Source organism: Periplaneta americana, chromosome 16 (assembly GCF_040183065.1).
Source record: "Periplaneta americana isolate PAMFEO1 chromosome 16, P.americana_PAMFEO1_priV1, whole genome shotgun sequence".
Taxonomy (NCBI): Eukaryota; Metazoa; Arthropoda; class Insecta; order Blattodea; family Blattidae; genus Periplaneta; species Periplaneta americana.
In genome coordinates, this window is record NC_091132.1 from 52,492,338 (window position 1) to 52,513,980 (window position 21,643).

The following is a 21,643-nucleotide window of genomic DNA, read 5'->3' on the forward strand; positions in this document are numbered from 1 at the left end:
AAAGTTATGTCATTAATTTGTAATTCATTGTAAACGAAGAAATTAAAAAACAGACATAGTAAAACATAAACAAACTGAAATAACCATGTAAAAAGAAGTTGTATCTTATCTGCATTGCAATTGCAAGGTATAGACAGAGTGACACACAAGGAGTTACCGTCACTTACGGAGCTTATTTCCTCAGACTTTCTGAGCAAAAAAAATGTCATATAAACATGAGTTCTATTCTCAATATTTTCAGAGATACACTAATTTGAAGAGGGTCAAAGGCTAATTGGGATTTCCCGGTCTCTGATCGGGTCAAAAACCCTGATAGAACTGATATTTAACCCTTGCGGTGAATTTCGGTGAAGTCCGGACGGCCCAATTAGTCAAATCCACTCTCCTCACCTCCACGCTGGGGCCCCCTGGAATCTATTAAGATGTGAAAGAGAGTAAAATAAAGTGTATAAGATTTGCTGATGATATGGCGTTGTTAGCAGAAGAGACGATACTAAGGGATATGCTACTGGAGCTAAATGACAGCAGTATGGGATGAAGATAAATGCAAACAAGACGCAAGAAAAATAAAGAAGATAAACTTGCGAATTCTAAATGAGACAGTAGAGCAAGTGAACAGCTTCAAATACTTGGGATATACTATAAGCAGTAACATGAGCTACAGCCAGGAAGTCAAAAGGAAGATAGCAATGGCAAAGAAAGTTTTTAAGAGAAAAAGGAGAATCTTCTGCGGACCTCTGGAAAAAGAACCAAGGAAGAGATTAGTGAAGTGCTTTGTGTGGAGTGTGTTATAGTATGGGGCAGAAACATGAACATTACGGCGAAATGAAGAGAAGCGAATAGAAGCATTTGAAATGTGGATGTGGAGAATAATGGAACGTGTGAAGTGGGCGGACAGAATAAGAAATGAAGCTGTGTTGGAAAGAGTGGGTGAAGAAAGAATGATGCTGAAACTGATCAAAAAGAGAAAAAGGAATTGGTTGGGTCACTGGCTGAGAAGAAACTGCCTACTAAAGGATGCACTGGAAGGAATGGTGAACGGGACAAGAGTTCGGGGTAGAGGAAGATATCAAATTGTAGACGACATTAAGATATACGGATCATATGCGAAGACTAAGAGGAAGGCAGAGAATAGGAAATATTGGAGAATGCTGGGTTTGCAGTGAAAGACCTGTCCATGGGCAGAACACTTATGTATGTAGGCTATGAATGTACGTACTATTTGAAATTGTTTGTAAAATACCCTTTTTTTTAGTTTTAATTGTAAAAGAATATTACAAATAAAGCAAGAACTAATCAGAAGTGCCATTTTTATAATTGGCTAGTATTCTGAAACTAAAAATGTGTTGTTAATTGCTTAGTTGCTTTGTAGATATTAAGATCAAACACGTTATATTAATTTATTTAAGATGTCCTGACACGATAGATTCGATCGGAATCAAGTCAGGTGAGCATGGTGGTCATGAAGAAACCAAAAGAGAGTCTATGAATAACCGTGAAAGAACAGTAGATTGAAACTCATTTCTGTATCGTGTATGCAACAAAGCACTTAACAGACATATGTGCCTAAGCTTCTCAATTAAAACTTGTTTCAAGTTATTGTAGCCACCGGCGTAGTTCTGGCTGTATCTGATCCGAGACAATTCTGGGGTATGGGTTCGAATCCAATTTGGAGTGATTAACCCTTAAGAACTCGCGTGGCGTGTACACATACCTGTACGTTGGAAATTGTTTCGTTTAATAGTACATTATGCAACGAGCCTATAATGATAGTAATTAAGAAAGCGAGTATGGATGTTTATGAAACGAGCGCAAGCGAGTTTCATAATTTTCATACGAGCTTCTTAATTACCATTATAGGCGAGTTTCATACGACGTTTTATGCTCGACCATATTTCTAACTTGAAATTACCGGTATTCAGATGTATACATTTTATTTGTATCTGACAAGATCGGAAGTGACCTTGTTCTAGGTCGTGAATTGTGAGATGTGCGCAGACGCGAAAGTATTGATTTTTTCCTAGGAACAATAATGTCATTGACCTTGTGTAATCCCATTAAACGTGGTATAACTTTGATTATTGAATTCGACATTGAAAAACGAGATGACAAATTGAATTTATTTGAATATTATTTACAATTAACGCTAATTTTTATAGTAACAGAACATAACCTTCTGCGACAGTATTGGATTTCAGCCTCCGTGACTTTTCGTTAATTCTCTTTTGATTGCATATCCGAGAATAATCGATACTTGCGGTTTTATAACGGTACAAAGCTGACTTCTCATTGGCTAAACACATGTAAGCTGAGTTATCATTGGCTGAAGACCTGTACTTTAATGAGTAGGTGTACTTTAATGACATGCATTAAAGGACTGCTGCCAGGTGTATAATTAGTACATTTCGGCATGGTCGAACATAAAATACTGTAACCTTCAGTACCATTCAAGAATGTCTTAGCTCTGCCTAGAAACAGAAACAGGACACGCAGTGAATTAACACGATTTACTCTTGATACCCCTTATTTTCAAGTCTAATTAATTATACTGTTAATGTGTAAGTGTATTCTAAAAGTGTACAAGAGCAATGAAGATGATTTGATTCAGTAATGTCTGCAAGGGGTGAGATTTTTCGGAATAATTTATGAAATTGTCAATTTTTGCGAATTAACCCTGTAATATTATATTTAAAACCTGAAAATGCTCAAGTTAGTCACGTTTACATTATCTAGACCAGGCCTGCACAAGGTTTGCGCTCTCCGAGCCGGCTCACAACTCATGAGCGGAGGCAGATATTGACTACGCTCTGTATAAGGGTGGACTGGAAAAAGGGGTGATCTCATACCAAATGTACACAAAAGAAAGTACTATTACGAATGTTTATGAAATGAATTCCCGTTCAGTGTTTGCAAAACTATCTTCGACTATTATTAATTAATAAAGAAATATTTTTTAGAGAAATAATAGAAATTCTACAGCTACTTAAATGTACAATATCATTTTGTTATATTTTTGTTTATCAGTACATCAAAACGGGGTTTTATGCTGTTGGCAGCTGAAAGGAACAGTGATCATAGTGAAACATCAGTTACAGATGCTCGATGTCTGCCTTTATTAAAGTTGATTATAGGAAACAGTTGCTCACAAATATAAATGTTGATCCAAACATAGCAATCACTTTCACAGCCAGCCTGTGTAGTCGTGGATATTATTGCTAATGTTTAGTCTTGTAAAACTCAACCAGGCTAGTAGTATTATTCAAACGGTCTTTAGCCCTTAAGTCACATTGAAGATCAATAAGTTCGAGCTGTAAATCGTTAAATGTTAAATGTTATGTTCCGTCTTTAGATTCCTCCATACTATTCTGTAGCAGTAGGTAAGCAACGTGAAACAGTTACTGAGAATAGGCCTACACACTGCACTCCACTAGATAGCTGAGTGGTCGTTTCCCTCTCCTCTACCTATAGCAAGTCTATGTCATTCTGGCGTATCTTCCTCTCCGTTTCGGCGAGCGGTAAACACGGATCTCCCGCTCTGAAGGAGCGCGCGCGCTCGTTGAGCGCTGTTTGTGCAGGTATGATCTAGACAATTATCACATAATAAAATAAATATTAAGTACAAAACATTCTTTATCAATTGGAGTGCAGTAAATTACCAATGTTAGTAAGAACTGCACAACTTCCTAAGAAGGGTTAACCAGTTGGGTTTTTCCGACGTTGTTCCAAACTGTAGAGCGAATATCAGGCAATGTATCGAATCCTCGGAATCAAATGGTTTGACATAAATTATCTTTCTATCAACGAAAATAAAACCATAATTATTCCATTCTCATTATCTGAAAAATGTAACAAACCTCCTACATCTATATTAAGTATTAAATTACATAATTCTGATTGTTGTCTTATACAGTGTAAATGTCCGATTATTAAAGAGTCCTCTGAAGTTAAGTATTTAGGCATAATTTTCGATAATAATTTAAAATGGAACACATTAATTACCTTTGTAATAAATTACGTAAAATAGTATATTATTTTGTTTTATTGAGGAATTACTTGTCAATAAGTTTATTACGTACAATATATTTAACTTTATTTCAATCGGTAATTATGTATGGAATTATAGGATGGGGTAGCTCATTTAAATCCAATTTTAATCCACTTTATTTATTACAGAAGAAAATAATTAAAATATGTCTTCATAAACCTATTGATTTTCCATCTCAAAATTTGTTTCTAGACTTTAACGTAAGACAAATTTATTATATTGTATTAATACAATTCATACATAAAAATCGAAATAATTTTGAATTGTATTCTCATACTTATGAAACAAAAGGTATGAATTCTTTAAGATTGTTTGAACCAAAATGCAACACTGTTACAGTTTTTAATCATAGTACCGTAGTAATTTAGGCCCAAGAATATATAATAAATTTATATTTAAATATCCTAATGTTGTCAATTCTAATAGTTCTAGTATTAAATTTAAAAAGTTATGTATGGATTTTATAAAAATTAAAAACTTGTAAATTTAAATGTATATACTATAATTGCACAGTAGACATAAGACAAATTGTATTGTATAATTATTAATTTCAATTCAGGAATCCGCCCCTGAGCACGAGTTCTACTCTTTCAGGGGCGAGGTAAAGTTTATCTGTATATTTTATATTTTATGTTACAGTTATTAGCAAAATAATAAATAAATTAATTAATTAATTAAAAAATCTCCAAATGCAATCTATCACCAATCCCATAGACACTGGAGAACCTTACATTTGATACAACGTTGTTAAATAGACGAATTAAAGCAAAGTGGTCGCAGCGTTCCAGTGATGTCCTCTATTTCAGGGGCCTCCCCTGACACACAACCGCTTGTTTTAACCTGTATCTGTAATCAATCACTCTGAAAGAAATGGAAATGCACAATACATCTTGTTAGTGCAAGTACGCGGGCCTCTTAATACTCCCACGTTATCTGCAAATCTTACGTCATGGCTAATATATTTTTTTCTCTCTGTTGTCGAATTTGCATCTGCATAATATCATGTCCAATAAAACCTGACCTAGATGTAAGGGTAAGCGTAGTAATAACAACCTTGATACGTCCTTTAAAGGGCTTTAACCTCTTAATGGAGTTGAAATGTGGAGTATAATGGGGCGCAGGCCCCAGGTATGTCTGCGCACTACTCCAGATCGACCCATTCGCGAAGGGTGCGGCCTGCTATCTCAGTTCTAGTAGGCACCATCTGCGATTTCAAACACCTGTTAGTTGGGATCTGTCCGTCCGGTGTTCCCTCCAACAACATCGATGGAAAAGCATGTCGCTGTTTTACGTGCGGGGAGACTTCCAGCAGGGGTACGTACTCCAGCTTACTTTAAGACGACGATTTGATAAAAAAAAAAATGCAATGACAAGGCTTGTAGGGCAATTTGTTTATGAAACCATTTCTTTAATCGTTTTTATCCTATTACAACAAACTAGGTGTAAAAATGAGACTGTATGAATAAGTCCTAAGTCATAATTAGTATGAGTCAAATTATTTTAGATTTGTTTTTGTAAAAGAAACTATTCGAATTTATATATATATATATATATATATATATATATATATATATATAAAATGTTATGTTTTATTTAACGACGCTCGCAACTGCAGAGGTTATATCAGCGTCGCCGGATGTGCCGGAATTTTGTCCCGCAGGAGTTCTTTTACACGCCAGTAAATCTACTGACATGAGCCTGTCGCATTTAAGCACACTTAAATGCCATCGACCTGGCCTGGGATCGAACCCGCAACCTTGGGCATAGAAGGCCAGCGCTATACCAACTTGCCAACCAGGTCGACTATATATTTGTAACGAGAGGAAATACATACATGATAGGCGGATTTGAATATTAAATATTAATAGTAGAAAAGTTTTCCGGGCTATGAGGCCGTGGTCTGTTGGTTGTGAGACCAAACGTTTCGTTCACTGCTGCGGTGAACATCTTCAGTGGTGTCTATTGCTGGTGCGGCTGGTTCTACTGCGTGTGCCACGGCCTCATAGCCCGGAAAACTTTTCTACTATTGACGCCGGCCGTGAAAGCCTACACTCCAATATTAAATATTAACTCCCAATAGTATGGATGGGCAACTCGTGCTCTCAAAGTGTCAACACAACAGGTAGAACGGACTCTGTACTAGCTGTAGTGTCTGTATGCGGTTCTTGCAAGACGCAAGTTTGCTCGCGTCTGTAGTAAGTGGCGGCTCGTTTTAAGTGAAAAACAATATAATCCCCAGACCATTTCCCTTTAGTGATGAGTCGAAAGAGAAATATTTTTTTTATTAAGAAGGGATGTAAAGCTTGTAACCGAGCGGGCTAGCTGCGTGGGAGAGGGCTGGCCTTGCATTCGGGAGGTCCGGGGTTCGATCCCAGGGGCCGGCAATCCTAACTGAGGTTTTTCATGGTTTCCTCAGTTATTTCCAGGCAAATTCCGGGATTGTACTTCTTGAAAGTCCGGCCATGGACGGCGATCCTTCCCTTAATCCTTTCATATGTGTGAGTGAATGATGTGTAATGTCTTAAATGTTTGTGTTGTATCGGAGGTGGCCCTGGCACTGAGCTGATCCCTCATCCGGGGAGGCCCTCCATGTCTTGTGTGGTCAAAAAAGTATGTATGTGATCCATAGCTTAATTCCTCTCCCGACAGATCGGTGCCCTGTAAAGCCCGGGTGGCGTGGGTCGTGTAATAAGTACCTAAAAGGGAGAAGTTAAACTAAGGGAAAGAAGAAGATTTAAAGCTTGTATTTTGTTCTATTACACTTTCTTACGCATGACATTTTATGTTACAAATAAACACAGTGAAGGTATTAGTAAAGAGATACTGTCTAGATCTGCTTTAGAACTGCTAAAGGTAAAAATGGGATATCAACAAGGTGAGACTGATATCAAATATCGTTAGCACGTTGTGCGTGCGAGTTACAGAATTGCACGACATACAGTATGATCGACTAGCTAAGGGCATTTATGGATAAATTTGAAATGTGGCAATATTATGTAGAACATAGACAACTTCACTTTCTTTGACTATAAAGTATCTTGAAGAGTGATAAGAAAATCTTATCAAATATAAGACCCTACTTCAAGACTTACAGCTGAATTCACTGGTAAGTTTGGAGAAACAGTGACAACTGACATGGAATTGAAATTTTTCTGAAATCCTTTGGGCTTACAGCCGATAGAAGATCCTGAAAGTTTATAGCTTGAATTGATAAATCTACAGAACAGCACGCCACTTAGATACCAGCGAAATCAGGAATCTACCTTTTCTAATGTTGCCTAAGTCAGAATTTCCAAATATACTCTTTGCTTCCATATACTGTACACTGTATGTGCTTGAGGCAGAGTTTAATGCAAGAAAGAAGTGTAAAAGCTTTAAATGTACAGAAAGAGCTCAGAAGTAAGTTTATTCCATCTGTCGTGACATGTAAAAATTACTTCCTTGAATTTGTGATATTTGCGAATGCGGACTATTATCTTTCTGAGAACAGAGGAATACTCTTTGATGTATAAAGACTTGTAAATTCTCGCGTTCTATGTTTCAAATAAGGCATATAATAAGGAATATTAACAAATAGTGTAATTTAATAATAAATAAGTGTTGCAGGTATGTTTGTTGTAGCTTGAAAAGATTGTATTCAGTTTGTGTTTCCAGTACTAAACTAATTTACAAAGCGAGGAAATAATATAATTTTGTCATTTGTGTTTAGGTATGGTCTGTCTAAAATTACTATAATTATTGTACCATGCGTCATTCTGAAATTCAAATCATGGAGTAGATATCACGACCACTTGCATGAGCCGCCAGAGCGCACGGTGGCAGTGAACTGCTTGTGCAGCGAAACTACAAACAATTTGTAACTGCTGCGGCTAGCTCCGTCTTTCTCTCTTTCAAGGTTTTTTACTATTTTGTGAGCACGAGTTGCCCACCCATCCATGGTATTGTGTTTATTCCTGATTGAATAACATATCCCTGATGCTACACATTTCTGCATATCTATTGGAATTTTTCTCCGGAGCATTTTTAAGTTTATTTTTCATCCTTTCCTTAACTGGACCCTCATACTGGTTGGTGTGTTTCAGTATATTCATGTTTCAAGTGTTTACACTACGATGCAACAAGCGCCCCTCTCCTTTAACATTTCTAATACAAGACCACGTGCGCACTGTTCCAGCTATTTGCATCAGACTGTGTCGTCACAGCCGGTTGGCGGACCGTGTTCATTGCAGCTCTCCGTTAAACCACCTGATATATGTGATAATATGACTTATTCAATAGACAAATATCAACGTACAGGAACAGAAGTTTGATTGCTGTTATTAAGTACTTTATTAGTCTTGTTCATAGACTTGACGTGCGCCATTCATAAGATATACCGCAAAGAACTACAAAAAACAGTTACTTTTTTGTGCAACGATAACCGCAAAACGTGACGAAGAGGTTTTTGTCGAAATTCTAATAATTCAGACTGACCCAGCCTCTGCCCGGTCAATTACCTGCCCGTTTCCCACTGAAGACCGACAATGACTTCCAGGCTGTTGTAAAATTGTTGACAGGAATCGCGAGACGAGGCAGATCTTCTTCGAATACTTCGATTTTCCAACAAGAGAAATCCCCTGCTGTTTCTTGGTGGAATGGTAGAGGGAATCGGGAGTACACTGAGAAAGCCCCTCTGGAATGTCTGCTTTTTTCACCATAAATTCCATCACGACCTGGTCAATATTACTGATCAAGTAAGGTCAGCTTTGGAAACCAGATTTATTACAAAAGCGGGACTGTTTTATCTAACGCCAGTCGAAAGAAAAATCATCAATGTAATGGAATTTCGGGAAGGGCACTACGACCCAGTATAAGCTGACCAGACGTCCCCCGAAGTCCCCAGTTTTCAGTTGTTGTCCCTGGGGAGCAAATGTCCCCGTTTTGTCCCCGGAATTTAATTTTGTCCCCAGAAGCTTTGAATTTGTTTCAGTAAAATTTTACACATAAATATTTAAGTAGCGTGATGAAACTGCTGCGATTCAAGCACATTTCTGAACGCTTCTCAGTATCAGACAGAAGAACCAACGAGCAGAGTATGAGATATTTTGCACTCTTTGAGAAGAACATAGCATCTTTATCTTTAACCATCTTAGCATTCGCGTTGCGTGGAAGCGTTAGAACTGCCGCAGCGTCCATTTGTAAGTAGTTCAAATATGAGAAATTTTGTGACAAAACAACAGGTGAAAAGTGGTATGATGATGTTCAACACTTCAAGAAAAAAATTCATTCCGTTTGAAAATCTTCTCAAATTAGTGTCATTAATCATGTGTCTTCCAGTCAGAAAGTCATCAGTTGAAAGACTTTTCTCCACAGTGAACTCAATCTGGATTGATAAAAAGTCAGAAAAAAAGTTGAAATAGTTACAGCGTTGTTAGGTCTACAAGTGAAAAAAAAAACTTTCATTCCTCATTTGAAGAACTTAGTGTGAAGCTGTATGGAAATGAACAGATCCTTAAAGAGATACATTCTTCAGACAAGCACTTGTAAAATGTGTGTGTTAGAATTCAGTGTGTACAGCAGTAGCAAAAAAAAAAAACCGGACCGACCCTTGTAGCTGATTTCAGAGCATTGTTCACTCAGAGCACGATAGACTGGTAACTAAGACTTTCGTGTTTCGAATCCTGTCTAGGAAGGAAACTTTTTTTTTGTTTCTTATTCAAATTTATTCCCAATACTTTTCGAGTGCAGCAATATTTTACTACTTAATTAACTTATTATTCCCAGAACATGAATTTTACCAGCATAAATCAACTCCATACACGACATTGGTTTTTACTCTACGTGGAGTTTATATGAGAACGGGTAGACATTGTTACCGCTTCTTGTGAATTGAGCGGCATTTGAGAAGGCCTAATCAATAACTTCTTACCTTATCTCTTCAAAAGAAAGTGCCCTCTTTGACACCGCTTGGGTATTAAATGAAATCTCGAACTATATTAATTATATGGCGCTCCAGAGCATTTCAAACGTCCGGTTCGTCAGTGATAAGATCAGCATTTGGAAGGCAGGATCCTGTATCATGGCCAACACGGTCCCCTGATTTAACGCCATTGGATTTGTTTTCTATGGTGCTAAATGAAGAATATGGTGTATAGCTTCACGATAGAAAATAAAGACCAGTTTGTACAAAGAATTCAAGCAGCTGTAGCAGATACAACAGCGTAGGTTGAGTGACAACTTTCAACATACAGTTCAACTAAATTGCGGCGCTTGCATGAAAGATTAGCCAATACACTAAACGCAAAACACTGTCAAGGTCTTTGAAATAATTGGTATGGATTGTATGCTTATCTGCCAGCTGTACATAAATATGATTACCTCACGTATGAAGTTCTGTGTGTAGCGAATATAATACTAGTATTTTCTTTCACCTTCTACTTGGTTGACTTCATCTTTTAAAACATTCTGTATATCGTCGGTTTACAAGCAAAACACATTAAGTAAAAAATATTACTTCTGAGAAAAAAAGGTGTATATAATGTAGATTACATTATGTATGTGTATAAAATTATAATTGGAAAATTAAATACACATGAAGAGAAACAACTTACTAAAAATATTTTGAGGATTTAGTTTAGTTAAAAGCTTTCAAAATGCCTTTTTTCCACAGAGGTAATATATTTTTACTTAATGTGTTTTCATTGTAAGCCGACGATATTTTGTAGCTATAGCCTAGCCTAAGATTTTTTTTTTTTTTTTTTTGCGTTTTATGCATATTTGCATTATATTTGAGTATTTATTTTGGTATAGATACATATATTTGAGAAACACAGTATCATACATATGTTACGAGAAAAGGCACCAAATAAGCATCTTAAAATGCACTTTTTCTTATTTTGTTTCCAGGAACCAAAGTTTGAGACTGTCACCCGAGAGACAGTTGAAACCTATCGAGGAAATCGTCCAGAACGGGTAACAACATCAGAAAAGAGGGATGTATTCCAGAATTTGCCAGGAGAGTTTCGGAGTATCTTGCAAAAGGAGCAGAATGGTATGTAGATGAAACTAAAGCACTTTAAAAACAAATCAAGATCTGGACTAAGGAGCCGATTTTCGTCTAGAGTTTGGGAGCTGAAATTAGACGTGATAAAAATATACAAAAACCTAAATTCAGATTACATACCACTATTAATTAAATAGAATATAATTAAATAAAACTGGTAATAAGTCTATAGTATGTCCAATGTACATGCATCTCACTAGATTTAGATTGACTTCTCCCATACAGCCCACTGGTATGGTCGCCGCTGTGAATTAGTTCCCTACCGGCAAGCTTTGTGTTGGATAATAGGCCTATCTTTTTTTTCACGCATCAATACTTATAATATCAGACGGTGTTGTCATGTTTTCGTTGTAAAGATTATCACTAATACACTTATTTTATACTAATATCAATACATTGATTTCTACCACCATTCACAGTCAATCAATTTTAAGCTATAAGATGAATTTTAATTCTTCTTCTTCTTCTTCCTCCTATTAAGGATGGGTAAATCCCGTTCCGAGACTAACGGAATTGCGAAGTCCATCTTGTTTGCGGCCGACCAATATCTCGTCTGCCTTGGGGTTGATAAAACATGCTTGCCGTGGGAAACGATCAGGGGGCATCCGTTGTACATGCATATACCATTGTTGTTGATAGGTATGAATTTCTTCGACCATATTTCTTGTTTTTAAGTTCTTTCCGTATGTCTTCGCTTCTCATTCTATCCCTTAATTTGACTCCCAGGGTGTGTCTTAGGAACCTCATTTCTGATGCTTCTATTCTTTTTCGATCTTGTTGTCTTAGCACCCATGTTTCACTTCCATAGCGAAGGGCCGGTTTTGATATAATGTTATGCGTCCTGATTTTTAGATCTTGTCTCATATTCTTTCCGAAATACCTGTTTATACATCCATTTAATTTATTGTATTTCTGGACATTTTCTTCTAGATCAGCATTAAATGTAAATGCTGAAATAGTACAGCCAAGATACTTGAATGAACCTGTTCTATTATTTCTAAGTCTATCATTATTTTAACTCTTCGTTGATTCTTTCCATGCATGGCCATTATACATATGTAATATTCTATTATACATATGTAATATTCTATTTAATGTAGTAACATTTGTCTGTAGGCTGTATTCAGAGTTTGCTATTAGGACCTGGTCATCTGCAAACAAGACTGTAGTTATGTAATTATTATTGCCCATATATATGCCATTCGGACTCGGTCATTTGCCAGTCTTGTAGTATTTTATTGATGTATAAATCAAACAGCAAGGGTGATAACCCACATCCCTGTCTTAGGCCTTGATTTACCACGAGGGGCTTTCCATTTTTGTTAAACATAATACTGGTTGAATCATATAGTGATTTAATAGCATTTATCAAGTTGGGGGGGGGGGGTAAATTATATTCATTCAAGATGCTCCATAGTTTTTGTCTTAGGACTATGTCATACGCCTTCTCGTAATCTAAGAACAATAAATAAGTCGGCAAGTTAAATTCTTTTAATTAATTAAAATTAAAATTACTGAGCTTTTTAGTTGTAATCAATCAACTCGAGATATGACAACGTTGTTTTATACTCCACGTGGAATTGACTTAGGCATATCATTTGAAAATGCTAACGCATCACTGGTATACGTATATTATAACTTCCTCTGATTGGAGCAATATCTCAGAAGACTTAATCAATAAATAAACTTTTATCTTATCTCTTTAAAGGAGAGGGTAAAACTCCGTTATCTCCCCACACTACACACGGGAGAGAAAACATACCCTACTTAAATCATCGAAACCTTTTCACATTCCTCGGCTTCACGTAACTTAGATATTCTCTCAACTAACCTGCTACCTTGTCAGATACCTCGGCCTCATGTCACAGCTATTCCCTCATTTACCCCTTTAACCCATAACGAAATGAAAATCAGACGTCAGTTCCATGTGTAGCGTGGAGATATATCGAAGATTGGTCAAGAAAATCGTCCAATTTGACAGCGGCTGGGTAATAATTGACCGAGGCAGCTGTACTAGTCGTGTTAACGTGGTGTAAAGAGTATGTTCCACGTTGAGTATATACATTCATGTTGAAATCTGTCATCATGGATGTGGTAAAAACATGCTTCAGAAAGAAAATTACTGCTCTGATAAGCAGTTATTCTAAATTAGAGAACATAATATGTGCAGTAGTGGCCAAAAAAACCGGACCGACCCTTGCAGCTAATTTCAGAGCCTTGTTCACTCCAGAGCCACGATAGACTGATAACTGAGACTTTCGTGGTTCGAATCCTGCCTGGGAATGAAACTGTTTTGTTCCTTATTCAAATTTATTCCCAATACTTTTCGACTGCAGCGATATTTTACTACTTCATTAACTTATTATTCCCAGAACATGAATTTTATCAGCTTATTTTCTAATGGCTTTCGAAATGGGCTAAGTCAGCAGTCGAAACTACAACAATTTCAATAGATTACTCGCTATCTTGTGAATGCGGGCGTGGTATGTGCACTGGCTCATTTCGGGGATTTTGATTATTCCGTCGGTCCGGTTGTTTGTTTGTTTTTTTTTTTGTCAATATGTACACTTCAACTTTTAAGTTTTCTAAGACATGACTACAAAAAAAAAAATAATTCCAATTCCACTGGCTTGTTTTCTTCGCGTCAGTCTTTGCTCCTTTTCGTTTACATAGCAGTAAATTTTCTCTCTGTTCACAAATTAAGGTTTACATTATATTCTTAAGTATAATTAAATAAAATGCATAATTGACATAGATGTTTATGAAGTGTTAAAATCTGCACACACACTTGAAAGAAATCACCGCGTTAGAGTTTTGCACGAAACAATCAGACCATGAATACACTCCAGCAAGAGTTGTAATTATTATGTGCATACATTATGACTTCTAAAGTATAATTTTATCCAGGCCTAACATTCCTTTCTGTATATTTAAGACTCACTTTCAGGTGTAAAATATGACATATATATTTTGAAGACAAAATCAATACAAGGTTAATTTAGGTATTATATGTATAACAGCATACAAGTTAGTTCATAGCTACATTTGTTTCAGCTATCCCACATTAATGAATAACAATAGTGCTTTTTGAAAGGAGAGTATTATGGGGTTAAAATATCCCATCCCGTAAAATAAATGTATTATATGAACCGTTCAGAGCAGAAGTCATGTAAGTCAAATTTACGTAATGAGGTTTAAAGTAAAAATTCTGTAAAATACAGCACAAAGTAGCAGTTAATATTTCCTTCGTGCTATCCACTGACTACTAATAGTTTAAATAAATTGAATATTAATTGCTACTTTGCGCTGTATTTTACAGAATGTTTGCTTTACCCCTCATTACCCATTTTTGACTTACACCACTTCTGCTCTCAACGGCTCATATTATAGCTACTACTATCTATAGCTATACAATTTAATGAGCTAGAAGTTTGCTATGTCCCTCTACAGTTTATAACTTGTGTACCTTCCGGGAGTACAATAGATGTCTTAATTCAACATTATATTTTTGTGCCGCGTTCAGATTGAATTTGTTTGATGATGCTTATTAAATTATTACGGTAACATAGCTTAAAATACGGACTGCGTATGCAGATTCGTTGTCCTTGAACACAGCTTCTACAACACACCACTGAATCCAACAGACGGACTGAGTATGCAGATTCGTTGTCCTTGAACACAGCTTCTACAACACACCACTGAATCCAACAGACGGACTGAGTATGCAGATTCGTTGTCCTTGAACACAGCTTCTACAACACACCACTGAATCCAACAGGCGGACTGAGTACGCAGATTCGTTGTCCTTGAACACAGCTTCTACAACACACCACTGAATCCAACAGACGGACTGAGTACGCAGATTCGTTGTCCTTGAACACAGCTTCTACAACACACCACTGAATCCAACAGACGGACTGAGTATGCAGATTCGTTGTCCTCGAACACAGCTTCTACAACACACCACTGAATCCAACAGACGGACTGAGTATGCAGATTCGTTGTCCTTGAACAGAGCTTCTACAACACACCACTGAATCCAACAGATTGGTTGCGTATGCAGATTCGTTGTCCTTGAACATAGTTTCTATAATACTGCACTGAATCCAACAGACGAACTGCGTATGCAGATTCGTTGTCCTTGAACACAGTTTCTATAATACTGCACTGAATCCAACAGACGAACTGCGTATGCAGATTCGTTGTCCTTGAACACAGCTTCTACAATACATCCCTGAACCCAACTAACGATTAAATTGAATGAGTACAATATTTATGTAATTTCGGTCATAATGCAGACATACATCCACTTTACACAAACTGGGTGTCCTGAGTGTCCAAAGGGTCAGTATGTCCCCCATCATTCTCCTTACATAAAATAATGCGTTGCCAGATTGGATGTGACATTCGCCTCAGCATTGCTGGTGTAGTCTATTGGAAAGCGCGTCGTACGGCGTCCTTCAGTTCATCAATTGTGTCATATCGTTCCTGTGCGACAATACGAAACCCCACAGCGCATTGTTACAGATTGTGAAGTCAGGGCTACGAGGTGGCCAGTCGAGAGAAGCTGGTAAGATGGGTGACCCACGGCCAATCCAACGTTGTGGAAAACTGTGAAAATGCGCTGTGGAATTTCATCAAGAGCATTGTTGCACAGGAACGGTACGACACCATTGATGAATTGAAGGACATCGTGCGACTCGCTTTCCAATAGATCACACCAGCAATGCTGAGGCGAATAATAATAATAATGATTTATTTTAGCTGGCAGAGTTAAGGCCGTAAGGCCTTCTCTTTCACTCAACCAGCAAAAGGTGTATATACATATGCATGAACTTACAAAGAATTCAACAATTTGATTAAGTGAGAGTTACATGTATACAAGAGTTATATACGAATTAAACAACAAAATACGATGAACTATTAATTAAACACTTAAATAAACTGTGTAGCAGAATTAAGCTAAAATACATAGAATGTCACACCGAATCTGGCGACTCATTGTTTTGTGTGAGGAGAATGATGGGAGGCATACTGACCCTTTGCACACTTAGAACTCTCAGTTTGTGTGAAGTGGATGTATGTTTTCATTATGACCGGAATTACATAGTGTGTATATTTGAGGTATTTATAGGGGGTAACGGGACTTTGTGCCCACCCTGTACATAGTTTAAAGAGCTCTGTACCTATTCTGATATTTGTTTCGCAACGAGAACATGTGAACTGACGCTTGTTTTAAACATATCATTAATACAGCTGTCTTTAATGAATACCCACTTATTTTGTTACAAAAAATACCGATTTAAAGGGATAGCCTATATTTTATACAAACTTTTATTCGTATATTTAAAAGAGAGTAATGACAATTCTTCTGCATTCCGATACCTTTGTTTGTATATTATTTGTAAGTTAATTTACAATAACAGAAACAAGTTTTATATAAATATCTTAAACTGCGTAGCCTAGCAATATTTATTAGAGTTAAGAAATCAAAATGCTATGGATTCTTCTATTACACTCACCTCCCTAATTTCAGAGAAATTTTTTACCGAAAATATTTATTTCGAGGACAAAGGATTTTCGTAACTTACTTTTTTTGTCTTGGGAAATTATAAATTTTTGGCTTGTTTTCTGTATCTCACTCTCATTCCTTCTTGTACGCTTTCTTTCATATGCTGGTGACATAAAACATTAAGCCTGTTTTAGATAAATAACAATATGTATAACGCAATAAAGCAGTACACAGAATTTATGATTTACAACAGTATTATCTTACATGACTTGTCCATAACTGTCAGTTCTTCAAGTGTAACTTCATTAAGCTGTCAGAGGCAACAAATGTCTGACTCTAATTTATTATCTACGTTGAAAATGACACTAATTATTATTAAATTTTCCTACATAATATCTAAACTATTCTGAAAACACTTTTTTTTTCTCTCACACAGTAATAGATTTTAAAAGTGGCGACATTATTTTCTACAATATTACTGATGTGATTTTAACAACGTATTTATAATAAATAATAATAATAATAATAATAATAATAATAATAATAATAATGTCATCGTCATCACAATGATGCTCATATCCCAAATTTCTAAATCACCGCTTGTCTAGAGATACTTTAGTAATAAAATGCAATTCGCTGTATAACCATGATTTTATTGTATACCGGTACTAATATTTTAAATTGTATGGATTTACTTATTATTGAAACGACATGTTCCCATCGTCTGAAGGAGTCTTCGTAAAATTGATAACTGCAGAACATATAGGGTGGAAGGAGTATTAATTTAAACTGGTAATAGGTAACTAAAAAACGTTCAAGTAAATTTTTTCTCTATCTATAGGGATTACTGAAATAAATTAAGTTGTCTTAAAGGATGGATATGTAAAACTTGCAACGCCGTTGTGGTTTGTTTACAATATTCAGGAACAGGTACGTAGCCTATAACCTGTATCTGTACATTCGCTCATGATATTTCATTACACTGTCTCAAGCAGTTCTTATTTAAAAGAAGAAATATTTCACATTCGTAAGTATGAATGCAGGTAACATGAGTTAAGGGATCACGTACGTACATTACAAAAGTTAATTAATAATGCGGACCATTCTAATAGCATACAAAAACAAAACACTCCCTGTTTCTGAGACTCGTGTTTTCACAGGGACAAAAGTTTTCTGTAGCAAATCGGTCCCGATAGAGCTTTACTGCTGCATTGGAATTCTGTCTTGGTTCTCCATAAAACAGTAAGAACCGAGTCAACGTATAGGCCATTCGTTATCTCGTGAAATCTACCTGCGCGTCAGGGGAAGAAGAAAGTGGGCTGAGAAGCTTCTCTCCCTCGCTGCGCTTCTACATGTAGCTCGAAAGCTCACTTACCTCCACCACCGTTGCATACTGTAAGAACCTTATGGTGGGGGTAAGCGAGTTCTCTAGCTACATGTAGAAGCACAGCGAGGGACGGAAGCTTCTCAGCCCACTTTCTTCTTCCCCTGACGCGCAGGTAGGTTTCACAAGATAACGAATGGCCTATACGTTGATTCGCTTCTTACTATTTTATGGAGAATCAAGACAGAATTCCAACGCAGCAGCAGGGCATCGAAAACTGTGGCATCGTCCTTGATTGATTCACTACATGTTCTTGAGAAAAGACTGGAAATTCTGACTTGGTTACTAACTGTCTACCTTGTATCAATACAACTGAACAGCCGTGCAACTGAATAGCTCTACTGGCGAAGAAACCTTTAGGTAGTTGACAAATTAATCCGGGATTTAGTCACGATAAATGTACGATTGTTAATCATTTATCTTAAAACGAAATTACATTAAATGTACGATTGTTAATCACTTATCTTAAAACGAAATTACATTAAATGTACGATTGTTAATCACTTATCTTAAAACGAAATTACATTAAATGTACGATTGTTAATCACTTATCTTAAAACGAAATTACATTAAATATACGATTGTTAATCACTTATCTTAAAACGAAATTACATTAAATGTACGATTGTTAATCACTTATCTTAAAACGAAATTACATTAAATGTACGATTGTTAATCACTTATCTTAAAACGAAATTACATTAAATGTACGATTGTTAATCAGTTATCTTAAAACGAAATTACATTAAATGTACGATTGTTAATCACTTATCTTAAAACGAAATTACATTAAAATTGAGCGATTTCTAAAAAACTTATAAAGGAATAATTTGTTCTTCTTGTAAACCTTTTATATATTCCCTTGTAAGAACGTATCGGTACCAAAATACTAACCATAAATCACAAATTATTTTCTTTACGCCAAATTATTCTTCTGAGACCAAAATAGTTTTAGACATTTTTGTTGGCTACACCCTAAAGAAACTACTCTTAATATTAATGCATTCCTATCCCTTCCATTCTGTACTATTATTTAGTGTTGCTTGTGTTAATCAGTATGAATTAATATTGTATGTACATCTTAAATTAAATTACAGGCACAACAAAAACTATAATAAAGAACGGTGTAACAAAGGAGAAACCAAAATCCAGATCTCCCAGCTTGTCTCCAGACAGACCTACACCCGTGAAACAGGTAAGATAAAACATGTAGTTGACAATGAGTGGAAAACACAATGACGTGTGATGTTATCGCAATAGTATAACCACTCATACGAGACAAGGGAGATAAGCTATATTTGCAGAAACATGGCATTATCGCCTGTTATATAGGCAGTGTGTGAAGAAAGGCATTTTCCCTTCCGTATGGAATAGATTTTGTTCTCACAATCTCTAAAGTTCAGTGAGGTACATAACACGTATGTACGAAGTGAAAATAATATTATTATAAAGAATGGGAACTGTCAGATCAAGAAAAGATGAATTGATAAAATCATTATAGATATTTATCTTGAAATGACGATTTCCACACTTCTATTCAAACTGTCCACATTGCCAACCAACGTCTCGTTAAAATATGTTAAGGAAACAAAAATATATAGAATACAACTTACTATCACATCTATCTAATGAATATAATGCTGCAAGATAAAAAAGCTGTAATCGAATTAATTATTATTCATTAACAAAAATAATCTAGTGCATTTTATAAAGTGCATCCCATGTAGAAATGAATTCATACACAGAATGCAACTAAGTAAGTTTTACAAGATTGGCTGATTAGGATCTATGAGGAAGCCAGACACGGACACACTTCTTTTGCCTGAATATTATCTGAAGCGTGATTTTCTGACAGAAAGCAATAGGCTTACTTTATAAAGTGACACTGTACAAAATATTATATTATACATTAGTCGAAATATTATTTTATTAATTAAGTTTAGCGCATAATAATAATAATAATAATAATAATAATATTATTATTATTATTATTATTATTATTATTATTATTATTGTTTAGTCAATTGTCCGAAGACAAGTCTGAACCTCACAAGTGATGCAAAAAGGGCACCACTTATGAGGCCACTAGGCCAGGAGATAATGGGGTAGGGTGGCCAGTTCCTTTCCCCCTTATTTGCATATTTCGTCATTCTAAAGATACTTCCGCACCATTAGCTGAACGTTTAGGTTAGAGTGCTGGCTTTCCACCTGGTAAACCGGGTTCATATCCCTATAGATCGAATTGAAATTTGTAGTTTTTCCCCAGATACTCCCGTTTACATTACCGAGATTCGACTATTTTCTCCAGTAATCATCATCATCATCATCATCATCATCATCACCATCACGTAGTTCGCCTCCTATGGTGCGTCGAAGGAAGCGTCTATGACGGCAAAAAGAATTGCAGTTTAGGTGCAAGATTCTCCTAGACAGGACGCTTGGTAAATGATGTACAGTAAAGTATTCGCTATTGGATATAAAAAGGTCATAAGTTGTTGGAAGTGGTGGCCTCCGACGTTGATATCAAAATGGTATATTGCCGGCAAGCTTGCATTGAAATTTGATGATACATGAACAGAATCATGAAAAAAAAAGTCATTTACCTTACAACACTATGAAAATATGATTTCATCTATCGTAATATGCATCATTATGTTATTTTCATTGGTTTACTTTTAGTCATAATGTATTCCTTTCAGTTGACAAGTTTAATGGCATCTCACATCATTCATTCATAGTGTTCTGCCCAAGAGCAGGTCTTTCACGAAACCCAGCTTTCTCCAATCTTTCCTATTTTCTGCCTTCCTCTTATTCTCCGCATATGATCCATATATCTTAATGTCGTCTATCAACTGATATCTTCTTCTGCCCCGAAGTCTTCTCCCGTTCTTATAATAATAATAATAATAATAATAATAATAATAATAATAATAATAATAATAATAATAATAATAATAATAATAATAATAATAATTACATACATACATACATACATACATACATACATACATACATACATACATACATACATACATACATACATACATACATACATACATACATACATACATACATACATACATACATACATACATAGGGGAGAGTTGAGTAATTTGTACCGTTGCCTAAATTGTACCACAGTCTTGAAAATTAGTTCCTTGATAAGTGTTGTCATCTACGTCAAACATTGTCATTAAGTTACGGACTTCTGTTAGAAACCGTTAAGCAGCAAGAATTTAACAAAGAAAACACGTCGAGGTTGCGTATTTTGTACCGGCTTCAGTTTCCTTTAATGTACCGGTACAATATAGGGAACTTTCATTATATATGTTTGAAATTAGTGACGTATGAAGGAAAAAACATACCTAATTTGAATCAGCAATTATAATTTATTAACTTCTAATCATTTCAATATGAATATAATACTGTAATTTTTATTTTTAGGAAATAAAACACATTCAATTCTGAATGTAAAATAGTCATGTCAGACGTTCATTACAAATAATAAAAATTACTGTGACAAAAATGGCATAAACACAATAAATTATGCATTTAGAATTTAATCGAATAATTTCCACATTTCATGTTCTGGCGTTTTTAAGTTTCTTCCTTTGTAACAAATTATAATAACATTTTACATTAATTCCAGAATGGCAAAAA

The 21,643-nt window shown here is 35.7% G+C and overlaps 1 protein-coding gene across 11 annotated transcripts in view; it reads left to right on the forward strand.

The window, feature by feature from the left end:
• LOC138716256 (uncharacterized) overlaps positions 1-21,643 on the forward strand; it is a 395,104-nt gene that overhangs the window by 357,793 nt on the left and 15,668 nt on the right. For 10 of the 11 annotated variants that reach the window (XM_069849132.1, XM_069849123.1, XM_069849126.1 and 7 more), the window contains 2 exons: positions 10,931-11,075; positions 19,081-19,178. In XM_069849132.1, coding sequence (XP_069705233.1) covers positions 10,931-11,075; positions 19,081-19,178 — 243 coding nt within the window. Of the gene's footprint in view, positions 1-5,208; positions 5,360-10,930; positions 11,076-19,080; positions 19,179-21,643 lie in introns of those variants that run through there. The other variant, XM_069849133.1, reaches the window with a different exon arrangement.